The sequence below is a fragment of the Bubalus kerabau genome, chromosome 4, assembly GCF_029407905.1.
Source record: "Bubalus kerabau isolate K-KA32 ecotype Philippines breed swamp buffalo chromosome 4, PCC_UOA_SB_1v2, whole genome shotgun sequence".
Taxonomy (NCBI): Eukaryota; Metazoa; Chordata; class Mammalia; order Artiodactyla; family Bovidae; genus Bubalus; species Bubalus kerabau.
This window is the reverse complement of record NC_073627.1, coordinates 20,555,024-20,574,178: the sequence shown is the minus strand read 5'-3', so window position 1 is coordinate 20,574,178 and position 19,155 is coordinate 20,555,024. Positions and strand designations below refer to the sequence as shown.

Sequence of the window (19,155 nt, the reverse complement as noted above, 5' to 3'; positions counted from 1 at the left end):
GGGGAGGGTCCTGGCCCAGGTTGGGAAACTTGGTGGTGGGAGAACTTCTAGGAGAAAGTGATGTAAGCTGAGGCAACAGTGGCAGGTGCTGCAGGAAAACGCTTGTAGGTAAGCGACCAACTACTTAAAGGTCAGAGGTGTGAGAGGGTGTGGGTCCTATGGGAACTGAGAGGGGCCCAGCGAGGCACCTGGGAGGTTGCCGGGCTGTGGGAAGAGAAGGAGCTGGAACTGGGAGGTCTGATCAGTCTGGCCCAGGGCCTCCTGGGGTGAGGGCTCACCATCATGAGTGGTAAGTAGAGGAGGGGCAGGATCAGATTCCAAGCCTTTGAATAACTGACTTGGAGGAGGTTAAGGCCAGAGGCCTGGAAAACCTTGGTGGTGGGGACAGGGAGAGGGTGGCTAGAACAGGGGGTGGTACTGGAGAGAAATGAATGGATTCAAGGGCCATTAGGCCTAGAGAAGGAGGTAGAAACCACATACATGGTGGTCGTGGGTTGGATGGAGGGAATGAGGGGGTGGGGATGTCCCAGGTGTCTGGCTGCCACTCCCGAGGGGCTGGAGGTGCTCAGCTGGTCAGCCAAGCGAAAGCTACAGAGTGAATGAGCCCCACCCTGACTTCAGAGGGTACTCCTGGGTCTTCCCCAGACAGCACACAGGACCAGGAGAACCATGAAATGGATTCTATGAATGGTATTGTTTTAAAATGAAGTCTGATGAAGGAGTGAGTACTGGGAATGGGGAAGGGAAATACAGTGATTAAGGGAAGGAAAGCATCTTGTGTTAAAGAAACAAAGGATGAAAAATAGAAAAGTTTAAAACATTTTTCCAGGTCTGGGTCTCTTACCTGCTCTCGGGGAGGAGGGCTGTGTGAGCTGACAGCAGCTCAGCTGTGACTGCGATCCAGTATTTAAACAATGCCTGCAATAGTCCTCTTAACATGGGTGGTAGAGGGTGTGTGCTGGCGGCCCCCTTGCCCCTTGCCAGTTCATTCATTGGCAAACATTTTCTGAGCCCTGCTGTGTGCCAGGCTCCTGGTCCCAGCATAGGACACGGCGGGGAGCAGGCCAACTCAGCCCCTGCCTGATAGAGCTTACAACTGGGCAGCCAAAGCAGACGCGACGTGACACTAATGTGAAATGACACATTGTGAGAAGGGTTTGGAAAGAGACCAGCAGAGTCCTATTCCAGATGGGGAGGTCAGGGCAGGCCTCTGAGGAGGTGGCATCTGACCTGAGACTGGAGTGCAGAGAATTCAGGAAGAACATTCCAGGCAGAGGGAACAGCATTGTCATAAGCTACCAGCAGGTGCTTTTGAGGAATTCAGTGTGGGTGGAGTGGGGAGCCGGGTGGAGTGGGGAGCCAGGTGGAGGTGAGGGAGAGCTGGAGAGCAGATGAGAGCTGGCTGTGCAGGAATTGGAATATTTCTGCAAAGTCTGGACCAAATGATTTTTCAGGGCCTTTATTACCCAGGATTTCAGTGACATTTTTTTAAATTAATTTTTGCTGATGTATAGTTGCTTTACAATGTGTTAGCTTCTGCTGTACAGCAAAGGGAATCAGTTATACGTATACAAGCATCCCCTCTTTTTTAGATTCCCTTCCCATTAAAGTCATTGCAGAGTCAGTGACATTGTAGAGAACCATCCTGACCCCACTGGTCATAAAAGGCTTGGGAGTCTGTTTCCAACTCCAGCTCTTCTTTTAAGACAAAGACACCCAGGCTATCATGAACAGGTGACCCGGAAAACAACCCTTGGTGCCCTACAAAGTGTCCAGCAACATTTTTAGAAAATGTTCCCCTTTAGATCCAATTTCTCCTAGCCAAATTAAACAGGGAAAAATAAGTCCCTCCAAATAGCGATCACCAGCCAGCCAAGAGAGTCATTATCTTAAATTGAAGCTGGTTTCTAAGAAAAAGGGGGAAAAACACCCCAAATGCCACTCGGCCAAAACCTCACACCCCACCCACCCTCAGTGCATACGTGAGGACCGGTGGCCCCAGCATTCTCTTTGCAAGGACAGGGCTCAACACCAACCTCTGTGTGAAGGAAGGAAACAGGCAGAGGAAGGCAGGCCAGAGATTAGAGAAGCTGACAGATGTAAATAGCCTCAGAGGAGCCACGCTGTCCCGGCGTTCCTCCCCAGGGAGTCTTTTGTACCAAGGAATCTGGTTGCCTGAACGAAAAATGATATCATTTATTTCTTTAGTCAGAGCTGAGCTGTTTTCTTCAGACATAGAAATAACCTCACACCACAACACCAAATTGTTGGCCAAGTGATAGAGGTGTCTGTAATTTGCATGCTTGATAATTTCCTGGGTAAACAACCATGGCCTTGGTTCTCTTGGGAGGGGCCCTGCTGCCCCCAACAACATTGCAAAGCTACAGAACTTGAATGAAGGAAATGCTTTTGGAAAGGTTGTCCCAGAGCTCTTGCCTGCTGCTCAGCTGGAAAGATGCTGGAGTTTTCATTGCTGCTCAGATCGTGCCCTACTGTCCAAATATCCATTAATTCAATAAACAAGTATTAAGCATCAACTCTGGCCAAGCCTGTGCAAAGGCACTGGGGCTACAAATGTGCAAAGCCTGGGACCCTGCCCTCCGTAGACTCACATTTGATAGAAGAGGTAGCCAGGTTCAGCCCATGTGATGTTCTGTGATGAGGTGTGTATATGGCATGGTGGTCTGCCCCCATAAGGAGGCAGCGTTTGAGACTTGAGAGTCAAGAGGACTTTCTAGACCAGAGACGTGGAAGGAGAGTGTCCTAGGCACACTTACCAGCATGGGTGAAAGCCAGTGTTCTAGGAAAGGAGTTTGTAGTGGATGCTGCCACAGGAGTGTACCCCTTGATGGGAACAGTCTTGTCCAGTTTCGAGAAGTAAGAACAAATCTTTTGGAAAGGAATTAATTTCTAGACTCCTACTTCCCCTTCAGATCTGCATCCCCTGATCCAGGGTCTCAGAATAAACATGTATGCTTCTACACACATGTATATGTCTGGGTTAGAGCCAAGGCAGGAAAGAATAATCAACATTTACACGTCTGCATTTTCCCAAGCCCAGCCAGTCCTTGCTTTCAATCCCGGCTGAATTTTGTGGGCATCCACTAAAAGAAAGCTGAGGACTTTCTTATATATGAATTTCATAACATATGTGTGTCCTAGAAAGAAGGCATCTGTCCAGTGCCCACAACTTTAATCAAACCTATCTTGTGCTTTAAGAATAAAGGCTTGAATAGTTAATTAATTAATAGTTAATTTTAAAAGATTTTTTGTGGACCATCTTAAAAATCTTTATTAAATTTGTTACAATATTGGTTCTGTTCTCGGTTTTGACTTTTTGGCCGCTAGGCATGTGGGATCTTAGCCTTCCTGACCAGGAATTGAACCCATAACCCCTGCGTTGAAAGGTGAAGTCTACCTGCTGGACTGCCAGGGAGGTCCCATATGTGAATGTGCTCAGTCACTCAGTCATGTCCAACTCTTTGTGACTCCATGGACTCTAGTCAGCCAGGCTTCTCTGTCCTTGGAATTTTCCAGGCAAGAATATCGGAGTGGGTTGCCTTTTCCTGCTCCAGAGGAATCTTCCCGGCCCAGGGATCGAGCCCGCATCTCTTGCATCTCTTGTATTGGCAGGCAGATTCTTTACCACTGCTCTACCTGGGAAGCTCAAACCGCTGGACCACCAGAGAATTCTCTACATAATTAATAATATGCAAATTATTCTTGACTGGGAGTCACTTGGTCTTTAACATACAGAGATAGGAGAACATACAAAGAGAGAGTCTCTCTTTTTTATACACACACAAACACACACACACACAACAACCCCCCCCCCACCCCGCTTCCTACTATAATTATAATTACCGTGCTGGCTTCCAGATCAGGGGTTAGCAGCCTTGGCATGGAGACGCCTGAAAGGCACCCAAGGCAATTAGTGGTGTCGCTCCTCCACCCCCTCCATACCTTCAGGGCCTTTGCACTTGCCGTTCCCCTCCAGGCACACACACCTCCCCCCCGCCCCACTCCATCCTTGTGTGGCTCACTCCCCCACTGCATTTGGGTTTCATCTCAAATACCACCTCTTCAGGGAGGCCTGGCCTGGCCACCTCCACGGTGCTCTGTCTACGCACCAGCTTTATTTTTCTTTACAGAACTTTTCACTCCTGGGCATCATGCTGTGTATTTCCTTGTTCTCTAACATCCACCTCCCTGCCAGTAGGGAGCTTTGAGAGGCTCCGTGATGGCGACCATGTGCCCAGAGCCTAGGGTGATGCCTGGTATGCTGCCGGTACCCAGTCAATTTCAGTGGAATGAATGAATGATTATTTCTCTTCTTTCCATGTCCATCTTCTCCTTTCTCCTACTTCCTCTTCTGTCCCCATCTCTCCTGCCTCGGCCTTCAAACTGCTGGCAGGATCAGCCCTCAGGAAGGTGTCAAGCAAGTGAGGTTTGTGGTCTGGGCTCCTCTTTTTCCATCTCTCTTTCCTACTGTCCCTCCTGGATACGAGTCTCCCACCTGCAGTTGCCCACTGCCAGCTCTGGCCTTCTCGATGGGCAGAACCCAAGCTCAGGCAACCCAGGCAATTGGAGGGAAATTGGGAACTGGGGCCAAGGGAGGTTGTAAGAAAGTCAGGACTTGGTCTCCAAAGCAGCACTGCCAGGCTGTGGAGAACAGAATATCACTTGGGGCACCCTTTGGCACCTGCGATTCAGCTCCTTGCCTTTCCCCCGGGAGTCAGTGCCACTTTTATGGGGACTCAGCCCCTCCGCCTTGCCAGTGGATGCCCCCTCTCTCCTGCCATGATAGACAGTATCTACCCCAGCCCCCACCCTTCTCTCCTTCCTGGCTTCTGCTTCCGTATGTAATAATCTTAGCTAGAGAGAGCCCACTGCATGCCAGTTCCCATGCCAGCATCACCGCCTCTCCCCTCCCAGCTCCTTTGGCTTCCACTGCCTCTCCTCTCTGAGTCCTCGCAGCCTTCACAGCTCAGACGGAGCCCACCCCTGCCTTGTTTCTTCAAGCCCCCCACCCCATCCTGACTCTGCCACTCTGGTGGCAAATGGTCACATACTCTACAATGGTACCTAGTGCCCTCGTTTTCCACTTGACCCTGAGCAAGGTTAGAAACTGCTTGAGGGTAAGAGCTGTGTCTTATCCTCAGAAACCCAATATGAAATAACCTGGTCAAGCCTCTCCCTCCTCCCACCATCATCCATACATCCCAGTCCATTCCATCCACCTAATCTCGTGCATATGTGTAAGTCACTCAGTCTTGCCTGACTCTTTGTTACTCTATAGACTTTAGCCCACCAGGCTCCTCTGTCCATAGGGATTCTCCAGGCAAGGATACTGAAGTGGAAGACTATGGAAGACAATATAGAAATTCCTTAAAAAACTAGGAATAAAACCACCATATGACCCAGCAATCCCACTCCTAGGCATATACCCTGAGGAAACCAAAATTGAAAAAGACTCATGTATCCCATTTTTCACTGGTTACAATAGCTAGAATATGGAAGCAACCTAGATGTCCATTGACAGATGAATGGATACAGAAGTTGTGGTACATATACACAATGGAATATTACTCAACCATAAAAAAGTGCATTTGAGTCCATTCTAATGAGGTGGATGAACCTAGAACCTATTATCCAGAGTGAAGTAAGTCAGAAAGAGGAAGATAAATATCATATACTAACTAAATATATACGGAATCTAGAAAAATGGTACTGAAGAATTTATTTGCAGGGCAGCAATGGAGGAACGGACATAGGGAATAGACTTATGGACATAGGGAGAGGGGAGGAGAGGGTGAGATAAGGAGAGAGTAACATGGAAACTTACCTTACAGTATGCAAAAAAGATAGCCAATGGGAATTTGCTGTATATCTCAGGAAACTCAAACAATGGCTCTGTGTCAACCTAGAGGGGTGGGATGGGGAGGGAGATGGGAGGGAGGTTCAAAAGGGAGGGAATATATATATACCTATGGCTGATTCATGTTGAGATTTAACAGAAAACAACAAAATTCTGTAAAGCAATTATCCTTCAATTAAAAAAAAAAATACTGGAGTTGGTTGCCATGTCCTCCTCCAGGGGATCTTCCAGACCCAGGGATCGAACCCGCATGCTCTTAGGTCTCTTGCATTGGCAAGCAGATTCTTTACCATTAGCACCATCTGGGAAGCTCACCTGATCTCATGAGGAAAGAAATCCTATAGAAACTGAACAACGACTATGCAACCATGATGCATATGAGGCGCCTACTGCATGCTGGGTACTGGGGGTGCCCTGGGGAGCAGCCCAGGCAAGGGACCAGCATTTAGAAATGGGTAACCCCAGGCACTCCATAGAAAGTTGTGTCTCTTAATAGCAGGGGAGCCAGATAGTTTATTGTCCAAATCAGGATATTTTTGAGACTAAAAGGGGGAGCTATTAATAATTACATTGAGCCCATAGGTGTCCTGGACAAACCAGGCACATGATTGCATTAAGAGCAACAGTCCCCCTGCCTTCTACCCCTCTGGCCACTAAAGGCACTTCGGCTACTGGTCAAAGCTGCCAGATCCGACCCCCTCTGCCTGCCCTTGGACGAGGGAGAACACAGAGGATGCGCTCCAGGAAGCGGCAGAGGCGAGCAGGAAGGACTGCAGGCCCCAGAGCTCAGTGATCAAGAACTAGGGCAAGCCTGAGTCTGGGATCAGGTAGGAGGGGTATGGGATACGGCACCACTCCAGCTGCCACGTCTGGGAGCTCAGCTCACACGCAGGTGGCTTTTGCAGGTTCTCCACCCTCCCCAGCTGCCCAGGTCCTGCCTGCTTCAAGGAAAATGGGTTCCTGTGACTTCTTTGAGTCTTCTGCTCTACCCCCTTGTGCAAAGGTGGTCTGGTCTGTACCTATGATATAGGTAGAGCAAGAAATGTGTGTGTCTGAGAGACGAAGACAGAGAGACCTATTAATATTTCCCTCTGTCCCTCTGTCTGTCTGACTCTCAGACTATTAACACAAGCCCCATGTCTGGCTGCACCCCTAGAACATAGCACTCCCACAGCACAACGCTGCCCTCCCAACTGACCCTGTTGTCTGTTCCGTTTCTGATCGGCGCCAGGCTCATAGACCCCGTGTAGGTAGAATATAACTTTCCATAAATAACCCTTAACCCGACCTACAATTTAGCCTTTGGGTTTTTTTTTCCCCCTCATGGTAATGGGATTATAGCCTGGGTCATCCCTCCCAAATCTTCGGGTCCCAGAAGCAGACCCTAGGTGTTAACTCGGGGTTAGGGGGTTGGTTTGAATTCTCTGTTCCCCCACACTGCCTCGCACATGACAAGGACTCAGTACACATTAAGGAATTGAGTCTCCTCCGCCCGTGAACCTTCAGCCTCAGTGTCTTGGCTGGGGCCGTGCCCTCTGCCTAGAATGTCCATGCTCCCTTCTTTACCTGATGCTGCTGCTAAGTCGCTTCAGTAGTGTCCAACTCTGTGCGACCCCAGAGAGAGCAGCCCACCAGGCTCCCCTGTCCCTGGGATTCTCCAGGCAAGAACACTGGAGTGGGTTGCCATTTCCTTCTCCAATGCATGAAAGTGAAAAGTGAAAGTGAAGTCGCTCAGTCGTGTCCGACTCTTCACAACCCCATGGACTGCAGCTTACCAGGGTCCTCCGTCCGTAGGATTTTCCAGGCAAGAGTACTGGAGTTGGGTGCCAATGCCTTCTCTCCCTTCTCTACCTGGTAAACTGCTAATCCACCTCTCTGAAACCCTCCCTAAGCTTGATCCCTCATTCCCACCCACCACAGAGCAAACTACTGCCATCCTTGGTCCCTGTAACACTTTGTACAGAACAGTGTGACCTGATTATTTGCCCACGTGCCCACCAGGCTCTGAGCAGCTCGAGTGGGTGTAAGGGTAAGGATCTGAGCCCACAGCTGGCTATGGGCAAACTATTTAACCCCTTGGTGCCTCCGTGTCCTCATATTCAAACACCAACCTGGCTCCAGAGCCCATTGCCCACCCAACTGTGCCACATCACCTCTGGGGGGCTGAACGATGTATCCATCTCCCACCTGAGCCTGTGTTCTGGGCCCTGGGACTCTCCTCACTATGCATGGATTCTCTGCAGGGTCTCACTGAGGTCTCCTTGGGGCCTGGAGGCAGCAACATCCACGGACACCTATCAAAGGCTTGCGGATGATGATAATGGGTTTAGGAGGGCTTATTGGGAGTTAAGGGGGAAAATTACAGAGAAGATCTTGGGGTGGGGTTACCCCAAGATGGGCTGGATTCAATCCTTTGCAAAGGGTCATCTTATGGCAAAGGGAGAGTATTTCTTGAGCCTCTGTTAGTGTCTAGCACTATGAAGTGAAACAAGGGTTTTGAAAAAAGCCCAAGTCATGGTCCTTGCTTGTGAAGAGTTTACATTTTCATCACGGAGGCATTAGATTTACATTTCGGAAAAAGCTTGACTGAGCTCCTGTGAGCTGGTCCTGACACTTGACTTTGTGTCTATTCTGGTACTAAACATGGCTTGGCTGGGTGGGACAGGTGACCCATGAAGGAATGCTAAATGGAAGACATAGATTCAGAAGTCAAAGGAGTAACAGGGACAAAGCATCTGGGGAGAGGGGATCAGCAGGAGTTGGAATATTTCTGGAAGGTTCAGGGAAGAGGTGACAAGGAACATGAACCCCAAAGAAAGAGCAGGAGTTGTTGGGGGTGGTAAACGAGGGCAGTAAACTACAGGTTGGGACAGTCTGGGGCCACTTGGGAGTCATTAAGGGAGTTTGGGAGAGTGGGGGATGGGGATCAAGCAGTCTTCCATGTCAGACTGAGAAGCCTGAACTTGATCCTGGATAGGAGGAGCTATTGGAGGATTTAAAATATTTGTATTTATTTGGCTGCACTACTGAAGCGACTTAGCAGCAACAACAGCAGCAGGTCTTAGTTGCGACATGTGGGATCTTTGATCATCATTGTGTCACTCGGGATCTTCCGTTATGGAATGCGAACTCTAAGTTGTAGCATGTGGGATCTAGTTCCCTGGCCAGGGATTGAACCCGGTCACCTTGCACTGGGAGCAGAAGTCTTAACCACTGGACCACCGGGAAAGTCCCGAGGAGTTTTTGAACAGAGGTATGACACGAGGAGAACAGTGTTTTTGGAAGACAGTGTGGGGGCCAGGCTGTCCAGAAGGGAGACTAGGCTGAGGTTAATACAATGGTCGAGGTGAAGGGATGAAGTCTAGGTTTGGAAAGGAAGGGATGAACATGACCTTTCAAAGGAAGGATGTAATTGCCACAAGGGCCACCATAACACTGTCAAAGGTGCCTCCCAGGTTTGAGCTCTAGTGACCAAGAGAAGAATGTTAACGTTGACAGAAATGACCACATGTGGTTGACAAAACAAGACCACATCCTCTCCGCAACAATTGGTTGTCTTTATTAACAATGCTTCTGGATTCTGAAAGAACAGACTGGTATTTCATAAAGCAATATTAACGTTGTCATTCTCTACAAGAAAAGTTTTTGCATAAATAACTTAAGTGAGAAAATAAATATGTAACTTAACTCTTTAGAAAAAAAACACAAAAACTGCTACTTTCATTCTTGTGGACAAATTCCACTTGAAAAGATTGCAAAAACAACCAGCTGGGCAGGCTTTCACATGGCATGTGCTTCTGTTTAAAAAAAAACTTTTTTTTAAGCAATTAAAAACTGCATAGAAAGTAAGTGGTGCCTGGAAATGATTTTCCAAAAGATTTTTGGATGGCAGCTATTAAGCTTTGCGGTTTCTCAGCATATATACAGCACTTGTAAGTTTTTCCCCAATAATATTATTTTAATGTAAGCTATGCCATCACACGTAACAGCAGTAAGATGCTCTTTTCCAAACAGAAATGTGTCCTTGAGTGGTAGGCAGGAGGAGGGTCTTGAAAGGGACCCTCTGGTCTTTGAACCAGTGGTGGCTGCTCCCTTGGGCCCACAAGCCCAGTGTGCTGTGACCTTGGGCTTCTCTACAGAAGGTGACCTTAAATAAAATTTGGCCATGATGGGTGCGGGTTGGGGGCGAGGATGCGTGGTGCTCTTTGAGTACAGAGAGTAATCTCTGTGCCTCCTGCCACCCTTGGGACCTTCCTCTCTATTCCAAAGGATGACGCTGTTTCTGTGTCCTTTGTGATGGAAAGTGGAGGTAGCGAAACATCTGGGATCCCAGGCTGGGACACACCACAGCTTCTCCCACGAGTCTGTCAGCCATAAATAGACTCTTTTCCTTTTTTCATCTTTGGCTGTCAGATCAGAGGATTACAACTCCGAATTCTGGAAGCGACCCCATAAATGATTCAATCCAAACTCTCTCTCCTCTGCCCATTCAAAGGGCACCCGAGTCCATGGAATCACGTGACAGCAGATCGCTCCAGATGCTTATCCCACCCCACTTCCATTTTACAAAGAGGAACTCGAAGTCCAGGAAGACAAGAGCGTAATATCCGAGATCACCTGGCACCCTGGGGGCAGGGGCAGGACTAGAAACCCCATCTAGGGACCCAGTCTTGTATTCTGGGCACAACAAGGCACTCAAGGCTTTTTTGCCTGGCAGAGAGGTGGGGGAGGGGGAATCCTATCGAACTCTCTTAAGCAGTTCCTGGGCTTCCCTCCACTGCTCCCTTAAAACTCCAGGGCAATGAAATGCTTCCTTTTCTGCCTCCGCTCAAGTGGGACCATCAAAAGTAGGCGGCCCCAGCGGGGCGGGGCTGCGTGGCTCAGTGTCTGTGACTCTCAGCGACCTCCCCTGCCCCCGGGACCCCCTCAGCGCGGGCGGGAGGTGGGATGGTTGCTGACCCCGGGATCCACAAGGCCTGCAGCCAGGAAGGTCTCAGAACCCCGCCCCGGCCCCGGGTTGCAGGTATTAAAAATGAAACCCAACCGATCAAACCGCGTGCAGGGGTCGGAAACCTGGGGCGCCTGGGTTGGGGGCCGCCCGCGAGGCGGCGGGCCAGCTCTAATAGGCGTTCTCCAGCTCGGCCCGGTTGGCTTTGGTGCCCCGGGCGCGGGGCCGCAGCTTCCGGCCCGTTTGCGGCCGCGCGGCCTCGGGCCCGAAGTCCTTGAGCTCGGACTGGTTGTGGAAGCGAGTGAGGCGCTTGCACTTGCACGAGGCCACCAGGCGCACCTTGCGCGCGCGCGGCGCCGCGCCGCCAGGACACAACAGCTGCACCCGCTGCGCGCGGTAGTGGTCGGGGATGCAGCGGAAGTCGGGCCCGCTCGGGCGCCACCACTTGCCGCGGCCGATGGCGTTGGGCAGCAGGCGCGCCGGGCCGCACTGGCCCGAGCACACCAGCTCGGTGACCGGCTTGGCGCTGCGGCACGGCCCATCGGTCACGTAGCGGGTGAAGTGCAGCTCCCGGCAGCTGTACTCGGAGGCGTCTGCGGAGAGAGGCGCGCGTGAGGGCGGCCACCCGGCCAGGCTCCCCGCAAACCACCCCTGCCCGTCATTTCCAAACCTGCCTCTCCCCAGACGCTTTTGCCCCTGGAGGTCTATTATGGGAGGGGCCCAGATATTCTGGAGCTGGTGGAAAAATCACTGGTCCACCCTCTCGCCCTAAAACTTTGGAGCCAAGTGACTGCTTCAGTTCGAATATCAGTTCCATGACTGTGTGACCTTGGACAAGTTGCTTAACCTCTGTGTGCTTCTTATCTGTAAAATGGGTTGTCTTGAAGATTCAGTGAGCCAATCCTTTACATATATAATTCAGGGGACGCTGCCTGGAACATAGTAAGACTGGAAGTGTTGGTGTTATTACAGTTATTATTCCTCTCCAAAGGGGCCCTCTTCACCAGACTTAAGTCACATCTGTCCCACAGGGCCCCTGGCCTCAGCAGGGTAGTTATTAGCCACACCTTCTGAATGGCTCTGACTTCTCCCAAATTCCTTTTCTAGCAGGTTGGGAGGGGTGACAGGGTGCAGAGGGGATGGAGAAAGGAGTAGGGGTTAATTGACGGTAATAAATCAGAGCAGCTACTGAGGAGGAGAGGGATGGAAGGAGAGGTGGAGAGGAGACTGAAGTCCTTAGACTTGAAAGGAGCCGATGGCAGCACCTCCAACCCCCTCATTAACACTGAGGCCCAGAGAAGGAAAAGCTCTTTCCCGAAAGGCAGAGCTGGTCTCCTGACTGCGCCTCTGAGGCCCCTGCACCTCCAGGCTCCCGCAAAGTGGAAGTTGTGTGCCTGGGCACCATGGGATGTTGGGCGAAGGGGTGAGGGGGGCCAAAGGGCTGCCTTTTACTACTTTTACCACTGTTCCTTCCCTATCAGGGGGCTGAGATCTGACTGAAAACCTAAAGCTTCAGTTGCCACAAACATTTATTAAGTACCTGGTGTGTACCAGGCACTGCGCTGGGCACATCTCTTCTTCTGTGCTATTCTGTGGACACCCAATGGTGGCATAGACCTGCTCCCTGGGCAGGGGAAGATTGGGCTCTAAGGTCTGGCTTGATGCCTGAAGATACCTTGATCATGTCTCCTACTATGGACTTAGACTGGTAGGAGCTTTTTTAAACAGCTGGTCCTCATGTGAGCACCTGTCCATCTCCAAGGGTCTCATAGGGACAGTTTCAATGTGACACAAAGAGATGAAAAATAGTCCTATGACCAAAACCAGAGAGGAGACAGAGAAGGCCAGCCCCCCACGCCCCTACCTTGGAGAACAAGCACAGTAGCGGGGGGTGTGCGGGGTTCCCTTCCTCCCCTGGCTGGCCTTTTGGTTTCTGGTCTGGTTTGGCACTCTTGCCCCTCCCTGCTCCTAGGCCCGCAGGGGTGGTGTGTGGGGGCGGCCTGTTTGCCCAGGGAAGGAGGCTTAGGGCTTTCCAAGAATAGTACCCCTAGGTCAGGTGCTTCCTCTGCACAGGGTGACTCTGGAGCACGTGGCTTCCTCTGCGCCTGTGGCTTTCATGGGAACCCAGAGAGGTGGACGTCTTAGGTTCCTTACAGCCCATCTCTTGAGTTTACTTGATCTTCCCTGGGCAGGAGCAGGGGAGAGGCATGGCTCCTCTGGGGTACCCTCTGCAAAGCCCCCATTCCCCGCTGGTTGGGAGGTGGGGCAGAATGGGATCCCAGGGCCGGGGCCGTGGACTCCTCTCCCACCTGGACTGTGGCCAGAGGGCCTTCCTCTGAAGCATCATTCCGGCCCCCGCCCCCAGCCATTCCTGCCAGCTGCAGAGCCAGCTGCGCACGCTGCCCTGCAGGCTTCTCTGTGCAGACCCAGCCAGGGACCCAGGTGGGGTCTCTGGCCTTCCACTAGGGTCAGGCTCCCTCCCAGGAAGGAGGCAAGGCTGGGTCTAGGGTGGGGATTCAGGACAGAGCGTGCCACCTGTATCCATGCCCAGCCTCAAGGATGCTGCTTCCCCTCCAGGGCCCCCACCCAGGTAGCTGCAGCGCCCATTCCTTCAAGGGGTAGATCGTAGGTGGTGGGGCTGAAGGGATGCCCCTCTGGCGTCCCTTTCTCACTGCTTTGCCAGGATTTGCTGTGACTTTTGGCCTCCAACATCCCCCACGCAGTCCCCCGCCAGGGCTGTCTTGTAATTGGATCAAACTGGCTTCAAATCTCAGCTGGCTTAACAAGCCACTTGATCTCTGAAGCCTCTTGGGGAGGAGGACCTTGGGAGTTCCCTGGGGTACGCTCCGGGCATAGTCCATGTAGCGTCTGCATCTAGCGGGTGCTCACAGACGCGAAGCTCCATTGCCTTGTCCCCTCCCCAGTGGTGTCAGCAGTTGGACCCTACTCCTCTCTTCGCAGGAGGGGATTCTTTGAAATCTCCTTTCTGAGCCCCTGAGCCTGTCCCAGTGCTGCACTCACCACCGCAGCCTCCTTCCTGCTCTGGGCTTTCACTCCCAGGACCCTGTCAGCCCCACACCCTCGCACTTGAGTTCCAAGGATACAGCTGACATGCCATCTTTCCCTGGCCTCCTGGCAAAGTTGTCTGTCCACTGGTGCTGGTAACAGTCCCAAAGAGAACCTTCCCAGGACCCTTATGCTAAAAATACTCTCCTGCGTCACATACCTTTGGTCTCAAAGGGGTGGTGGGGAGGTCTCCCTCCGTTCTCCGCCCGGTTCATGGTCTTGTTGTTCAGCTCTGGCAGAGGCTCAGGGTACTCGCCCAGCTCAGGGATGATTTCTGTGGCATCATTCTTGAAGGCCTGCCACCCCTGGCCCTCTACCACGCGGAAGGCTGCATGCACCAGCAGGCAGATGAGACACAGGGCAAGAGAGAGCTGCATAGTGCCAGCTGGAGGAGGGCACTCAGCCTTCCTAGTAGCACAGGCTCCGGTCCCCAGCCTGGACACGTTTGCCTTTTTAAAGCCCCCTCGGCCTCATGCCAGCCAATGAGGACAGGCTGGGGCAGGGCTGGTCCCATGCTTCCCTCAGCCCAGGAGGAGGGAACGGGGTGTGCTCCAGGCAAGCCCTCCCCAAAGACTCCTCCTTGAGCTCAGAAATCTCCCAAATTGCTGCTGGTGCTCCCAGGTGACCAACGGTGAGGGGGGCGTGTGAGGCAAGCCTGCTCTCAGCGCCTCCCACGTGCAGGCGGCTGCAGTTTTCGGATATCAAAATGAGCTCCAGCTCCTCATCTCTACCTCCCTGGGCCCCTCGGGCTTTCTCAAAACAAACTCGGCACTAGCTTAATGAAGCAAACTACAGCTCTGAGTCCTCTGCAGGTCTTACCCCTGCTGATCCCATCTCTCAGGCCAAGTTCATTTGTCACCCCACCAAAATGAAACAGCCCCTAGCAGTGTCTATTTGGCCCCCACAGACCCAGGTAGAGGCAGAAGGCAGCTTTTTAAGAACTCTCATTGGTCTACATATGGCTCAGCATCAATTATCCTGACCAAGAAGGCCCCTCTTGTCATCCCTCTGGAAGGCAAGAGGGAAATCTGGAGGGTCACAGCAGGGGCTTCTACTTCCGAGGGGGCAGGGATTCTGGTTTCCAGGCCAGGGTGAGAGGTCAACAGGCTCTGGTGATGGAGACAAGGAGGAAACCTCGGCTCAGGCTCCTTGGGGATCTTGTGCTTGGTGACAGGCACTTCTTGGCAGGCTGATGTGCCAAAGGCAGTTATTTCCCAGGCCAGGCTGTGGGTAGAAGTGGAGAGCACAAAATCCCTTTTCTTAGCAGAAGTGGAAGCCAGCATTTTTAGTGCTGACATTTTTTTTTTCTTGTTTCCTAGACCATTACATTTTTTAAAACCAGCTTTGAGTCCTATGTGGAAAACCTTATTGGTGCAGAGCATGGGATGGATGCATTCGGTGAAGCAGTACCAAGTCCAGCTAGCCACAGAGAACTCAGAAGGAATTGCTACATTTCCCTGGTGGCTCAGATAGTAAAGAATCTGCCCGCAATGTGGGAGACCTGGGTTTGATCCCTGGGTTGGGAAGATCCCTTGGAGGAAGGTATGACAACCCATTTCAGTATTCTTGGTCTCCCCTGGTGGCTCAGACAATAAAGAATCTGCCTGCAATGCTGGAGACCTGGGTTCGATCCCTGGGTTGGGAAGATCCCCTGGAGGAAGGTATGGCAACCCACTCCAGTATTCTTGCCTGGAGAGTCCCATGGACAGAGGAGCCTGGCAGGCTACAGTCCATAAGGTTGCAAAGAGTTGGACACAACTGAGCGACTGAACACACACATACACCCTGGAAAAGAAAGAGGGCCCGGGGAGGAGGAGGAAGATTCACACCTGAGGTGCAGGAAAAGAAAGGAGCACCCGCGGAAGTGTTCATTGCAGATGGATTGTTTGAGGAGGCACACTCGCTCCAGGCTTCGAAGGAGGCTGGGAAGTGGACTGTGGTATTTGGTATTTTCACTGGGCAATGAATCAGCACACCCCACCTGCAGAGCCTCTGCCACCTGCCTCGACTTGTAAGTCACTGTCCATCTGCAGCCGTCTGTCCCTCCTTTCCATCGTCCATCACTCGACACATAAATGCAGCTGCTCTGACAGTTTTACAAGCCAGACAGAAGCCCCTGCAGGAAGGGCCCCCTCTGATACCTGCTTCCTAAGTCAGTTTCCTTCAGGGCAGACGAAAACAGCTGTGGCCATTGTTGCGGGTGATCTATCTCTCCCAACAGAGCTGGCCGTGTTGTGAGAAGGGGGCCCTCCGAACCCTCTCCCCTTGTCTGTGACCTTCCAGCCTCCTTTTCCCTGACTCTGGAATGTGGACCGTTAACCCTATTGTGGCCAGACTTCTTGCTCTGGAGTTCTGAGAGGGCGGTTCTGATGTCCGGATTCCTTGAACTGGAGGGACTTGATGCTGGAGCGCCACCTGCTGTTGGGATCTGAAGCTCATTCCTAGGAAATGGAGACCGAGGGGACCATCCTTGTAACACTTCTGCCATCTGCTGGAGACGGAAGGAGCCAGCGATCAGAGAATGGCGAGGCTCAGGATTTCATCATTTGAAACAGAAGTAATGTTTTAGAGAGAGTGAGAGGGAGAGAAAAGGAGAAGGAAGAGAAGGATCCAGTGGACTTGAACCTGTAAATTAGCTCCATTCTTTGAAGTACTCTCTGCCAAGGTACAGCCATGCTTTTCACAGAATGGCTCAGCGAGAACCTGCTGTGATGCCATCTGCTTTTTCACTGAACACTGATTCAGTTTTATATTTATTCAGTCCACAGACCTGTCATCGTTCAGAGCTAGACAGTACTCCCCAGAGTTAAACCCTCAGGGTTTTAGCTGACTTCTGTCGTTGGCAGTTTAGGTTATTTCTGATGTTCCTCTATCCTCAGCAGGGATGCTATAACATCCTTGGACAAAGTCATTTTTTGAGTTAAATTTTTTATTTTGGAGTCATGGTAAATTCACATGCACTTGTAAGAATATAGAGAAAATTTCCTGTCCCCTCTGCCCATTTTCTCTTGATGATAACATCTTGCAAAAGCCAGCATACTGACACTGATACAGTTTACCAGTCTTATTCAGATTTCCCCAGTTTTACTTGTATGTGTGTGTGTGTGTGTGTGTGTGTTAGTTCTATGCAACTTTATCATGTATTGGTTCAAGTAACAACCATCATGGTCAAGACAAAGAACAACTCTGACTACAAAGATGCCTCTCATTGCCCTTTTATAATCATGCCCTTCTCCTTCACTTCTAACCCTATGGCACCACGAATCTATTCCCCATTTCTACAATTTTGTCATTTCAGGTATATAAATAGAATCAGTCAGGATGTAACCTTTTAGGACTGGATTTTTTCACTGAGCCTCATTCCCTGGAGATTCATCTGAGCTGTTTCATGTATCAACAATCTGGTCCTCTTTATTGCTGAGTAGTCAATCCTAAAGGAAATCAGTCCTGAATATTCATTGGAAGGACTGATGCTGATGCTGAAACTCCAATACTTTGGACACCTAATGAGAAGAACTGACTCATTGGAAAAGACCCTGATGCTGGGAAAGACTGAAGGCAGGAGGAGAAGGGGACAACAGAGGATAAGATGGTTGGATGGCATCACTAATTTGATGGACATGAGTTTGAGCAAGCTCTGGGAGTCGGTGACGGACAGGGAAGCCTGGTGTGCTGTAATCCATGGGGTTGCAGAGTCAGACATGGCCGAGCAACTGAACTGACTGATTCCATCAAGTATTTTTTTACCTGTAGGGTTATTTCTGAAGTGAATGCTGGGTCTGAGAGAGTAAACAGTCCCCAGTCTCAATAATGATATACAAATGGACATGTGTCTAGTTTGCTAGCGCTGCTGAAACAAAGTACCAGAGACTGAGTGGCTTAAACAACGGAAATTTATTGTCTCATAGTTTCTGGAGGCCAAAGTCTGAGATTAAAGCATTAGCAAGGTTGGTTCCTTCCAAGGGCTTCAAAGAAGAGCCTGTTCTGTGCCTATCCCCTCATTTCTGGGGGCTCACTGGCAGTCTTTGACATTTCTTGGTTTTGCAGAAGCTTTGCCCCAATCTCTGTCTTCATCTTCACATGCTATTCTCCCCGTGTGTGTGCATATGTCCTAATTCCCCCTTTTTATAAGGGCATCAGTCATGTTGGATTATCACCCACCCTGATGACCTCATCTCAACTAATTATATCTGCAACAACCCTACTTCCAAATAAGGTCACATTCTGAGGTCTTTGGATTCAACATATGAATTTTGGATTCATAGTCAATCAACAATTCAATACATAATAGCATGTTTCTCCACAAGGCTGCCATCCCTGAGTGTGGGCTGTTAAATTTTTTTTAAATTGAATTTATTTATTTGGCCACATCACGCAGCATGTGAGATCTTAGTTCCCTGACCAGGGATTGAACCTGTGCCCCTTCAGTGGAAGGGCGGAGTCTTAACCATCAGACTGTCAGGGAAATCCCTTAAATTGAATTTAATAATTTAAATTCAATTATTAGTAGTTGAATTTCTGTCAAGGCTGTTTTTCTACATGATGATTTAGTGGTTTTTGTTTCTATCAAGCGGCCTATTCTTAAGTTCACTTGTCAAACATTTAATGAAGCAAGACTTCAGGCACAATGAACTGATACATACTCCCCACCCAGGAACTCCAGTATCAGGGAAGGAATAAATTCTTCATGCACATAACCCCAATACCAAGTAGAAAGTGATTGGTGCCACTAAGGAAAGGTCCAGATACATTCTTTTAAAAGGACAAAGTGTTTGGGGCCTTTAGAGAAAAGAACAACCTCTTCTTGTTGGGGTGGATCTGGGAAGATGTGGCATTTGGACCAGACTTTGAAGGACAGGCCAGATCTGGAAAGTAAGTTATGCTCCTCTGACTCCTCAGGCTTGTAGAATGTTTAATCCAAAAGTGTTGGCAAAGCTAAGTTAGTTTCAGTCTCTACTTGGTTCCCAAGCCCCGTCTCTATGCATTTTTATTTATATTTTAAAAAATATTTTTTCCTTATCTGTGTTTCTCTAGTCTTCTAAAAAATATTTATTTTGATATATTTGGTTGATCTGGGTCTTAGTTGTGGCATGTGGGACCTTTGATCTCTGTTCCTGGTTGTGGGATCTTTAATTGCGGCATGCGAACTCTTAAGTTGCGGCATGTGGGATCTAGTTCCTTGACCAGGGATCAAACCTGGGCCTGCTGCATTGGGAACATGGAGTCTTAGACACTGAGAAGTCCCTTGGCTGCATTTTTAAAC

The 19,155-nt window shown here is 50.3% G+C and overlaps 1 protein-coding gene across 1 annotated transcript; it reads right to left on the bottom strand.

Moving 5' to 3' along the window:
* Positions 1-9,344: 9,344 nt before the first annotated feature.
* SOST (sclerostin) lies at positions 9,345-15,190 on the bottom strand. Its single transcript, XM_055579891.1, has 2 exons — positions 14,053-15,190; positions 9,345-11,419 (listed from the first exon to the last, which is right to left on the bottom strand). Exons 1-2 carry the CDS (start codon positions 14,267-14,269, stop codon positions 10,998-11,000), a joined length of 639 nt encoding a protein of 212 aa, XP_055435866.1. The 5' UTR covers positions 14,270-15,190; the 3' UTR covers positions 9,345-10,997.
* Positions 15,191-19,155: the final 3,965 nt, after the last annotated feature.

What these genes read in the sequence shown, in the direction of transcription:
- SOST (XM_055579891.1), bottom strand. Translation starts at nt 14,269, where the DNA reads ATGCAGCTCTCTCTTGCCCTGTGTCTCATCTGCCTGCTGGTGCATGCA. An exon ending in CCACCCCTTTGAGACCAAAG is followed by an intron (nt 11,420 to 14,052) that starts GTATGTGACGCA and finishes CTCTCTCCGCAG; the next exon opens with ACGCCTCCGAGTACAGCTGC.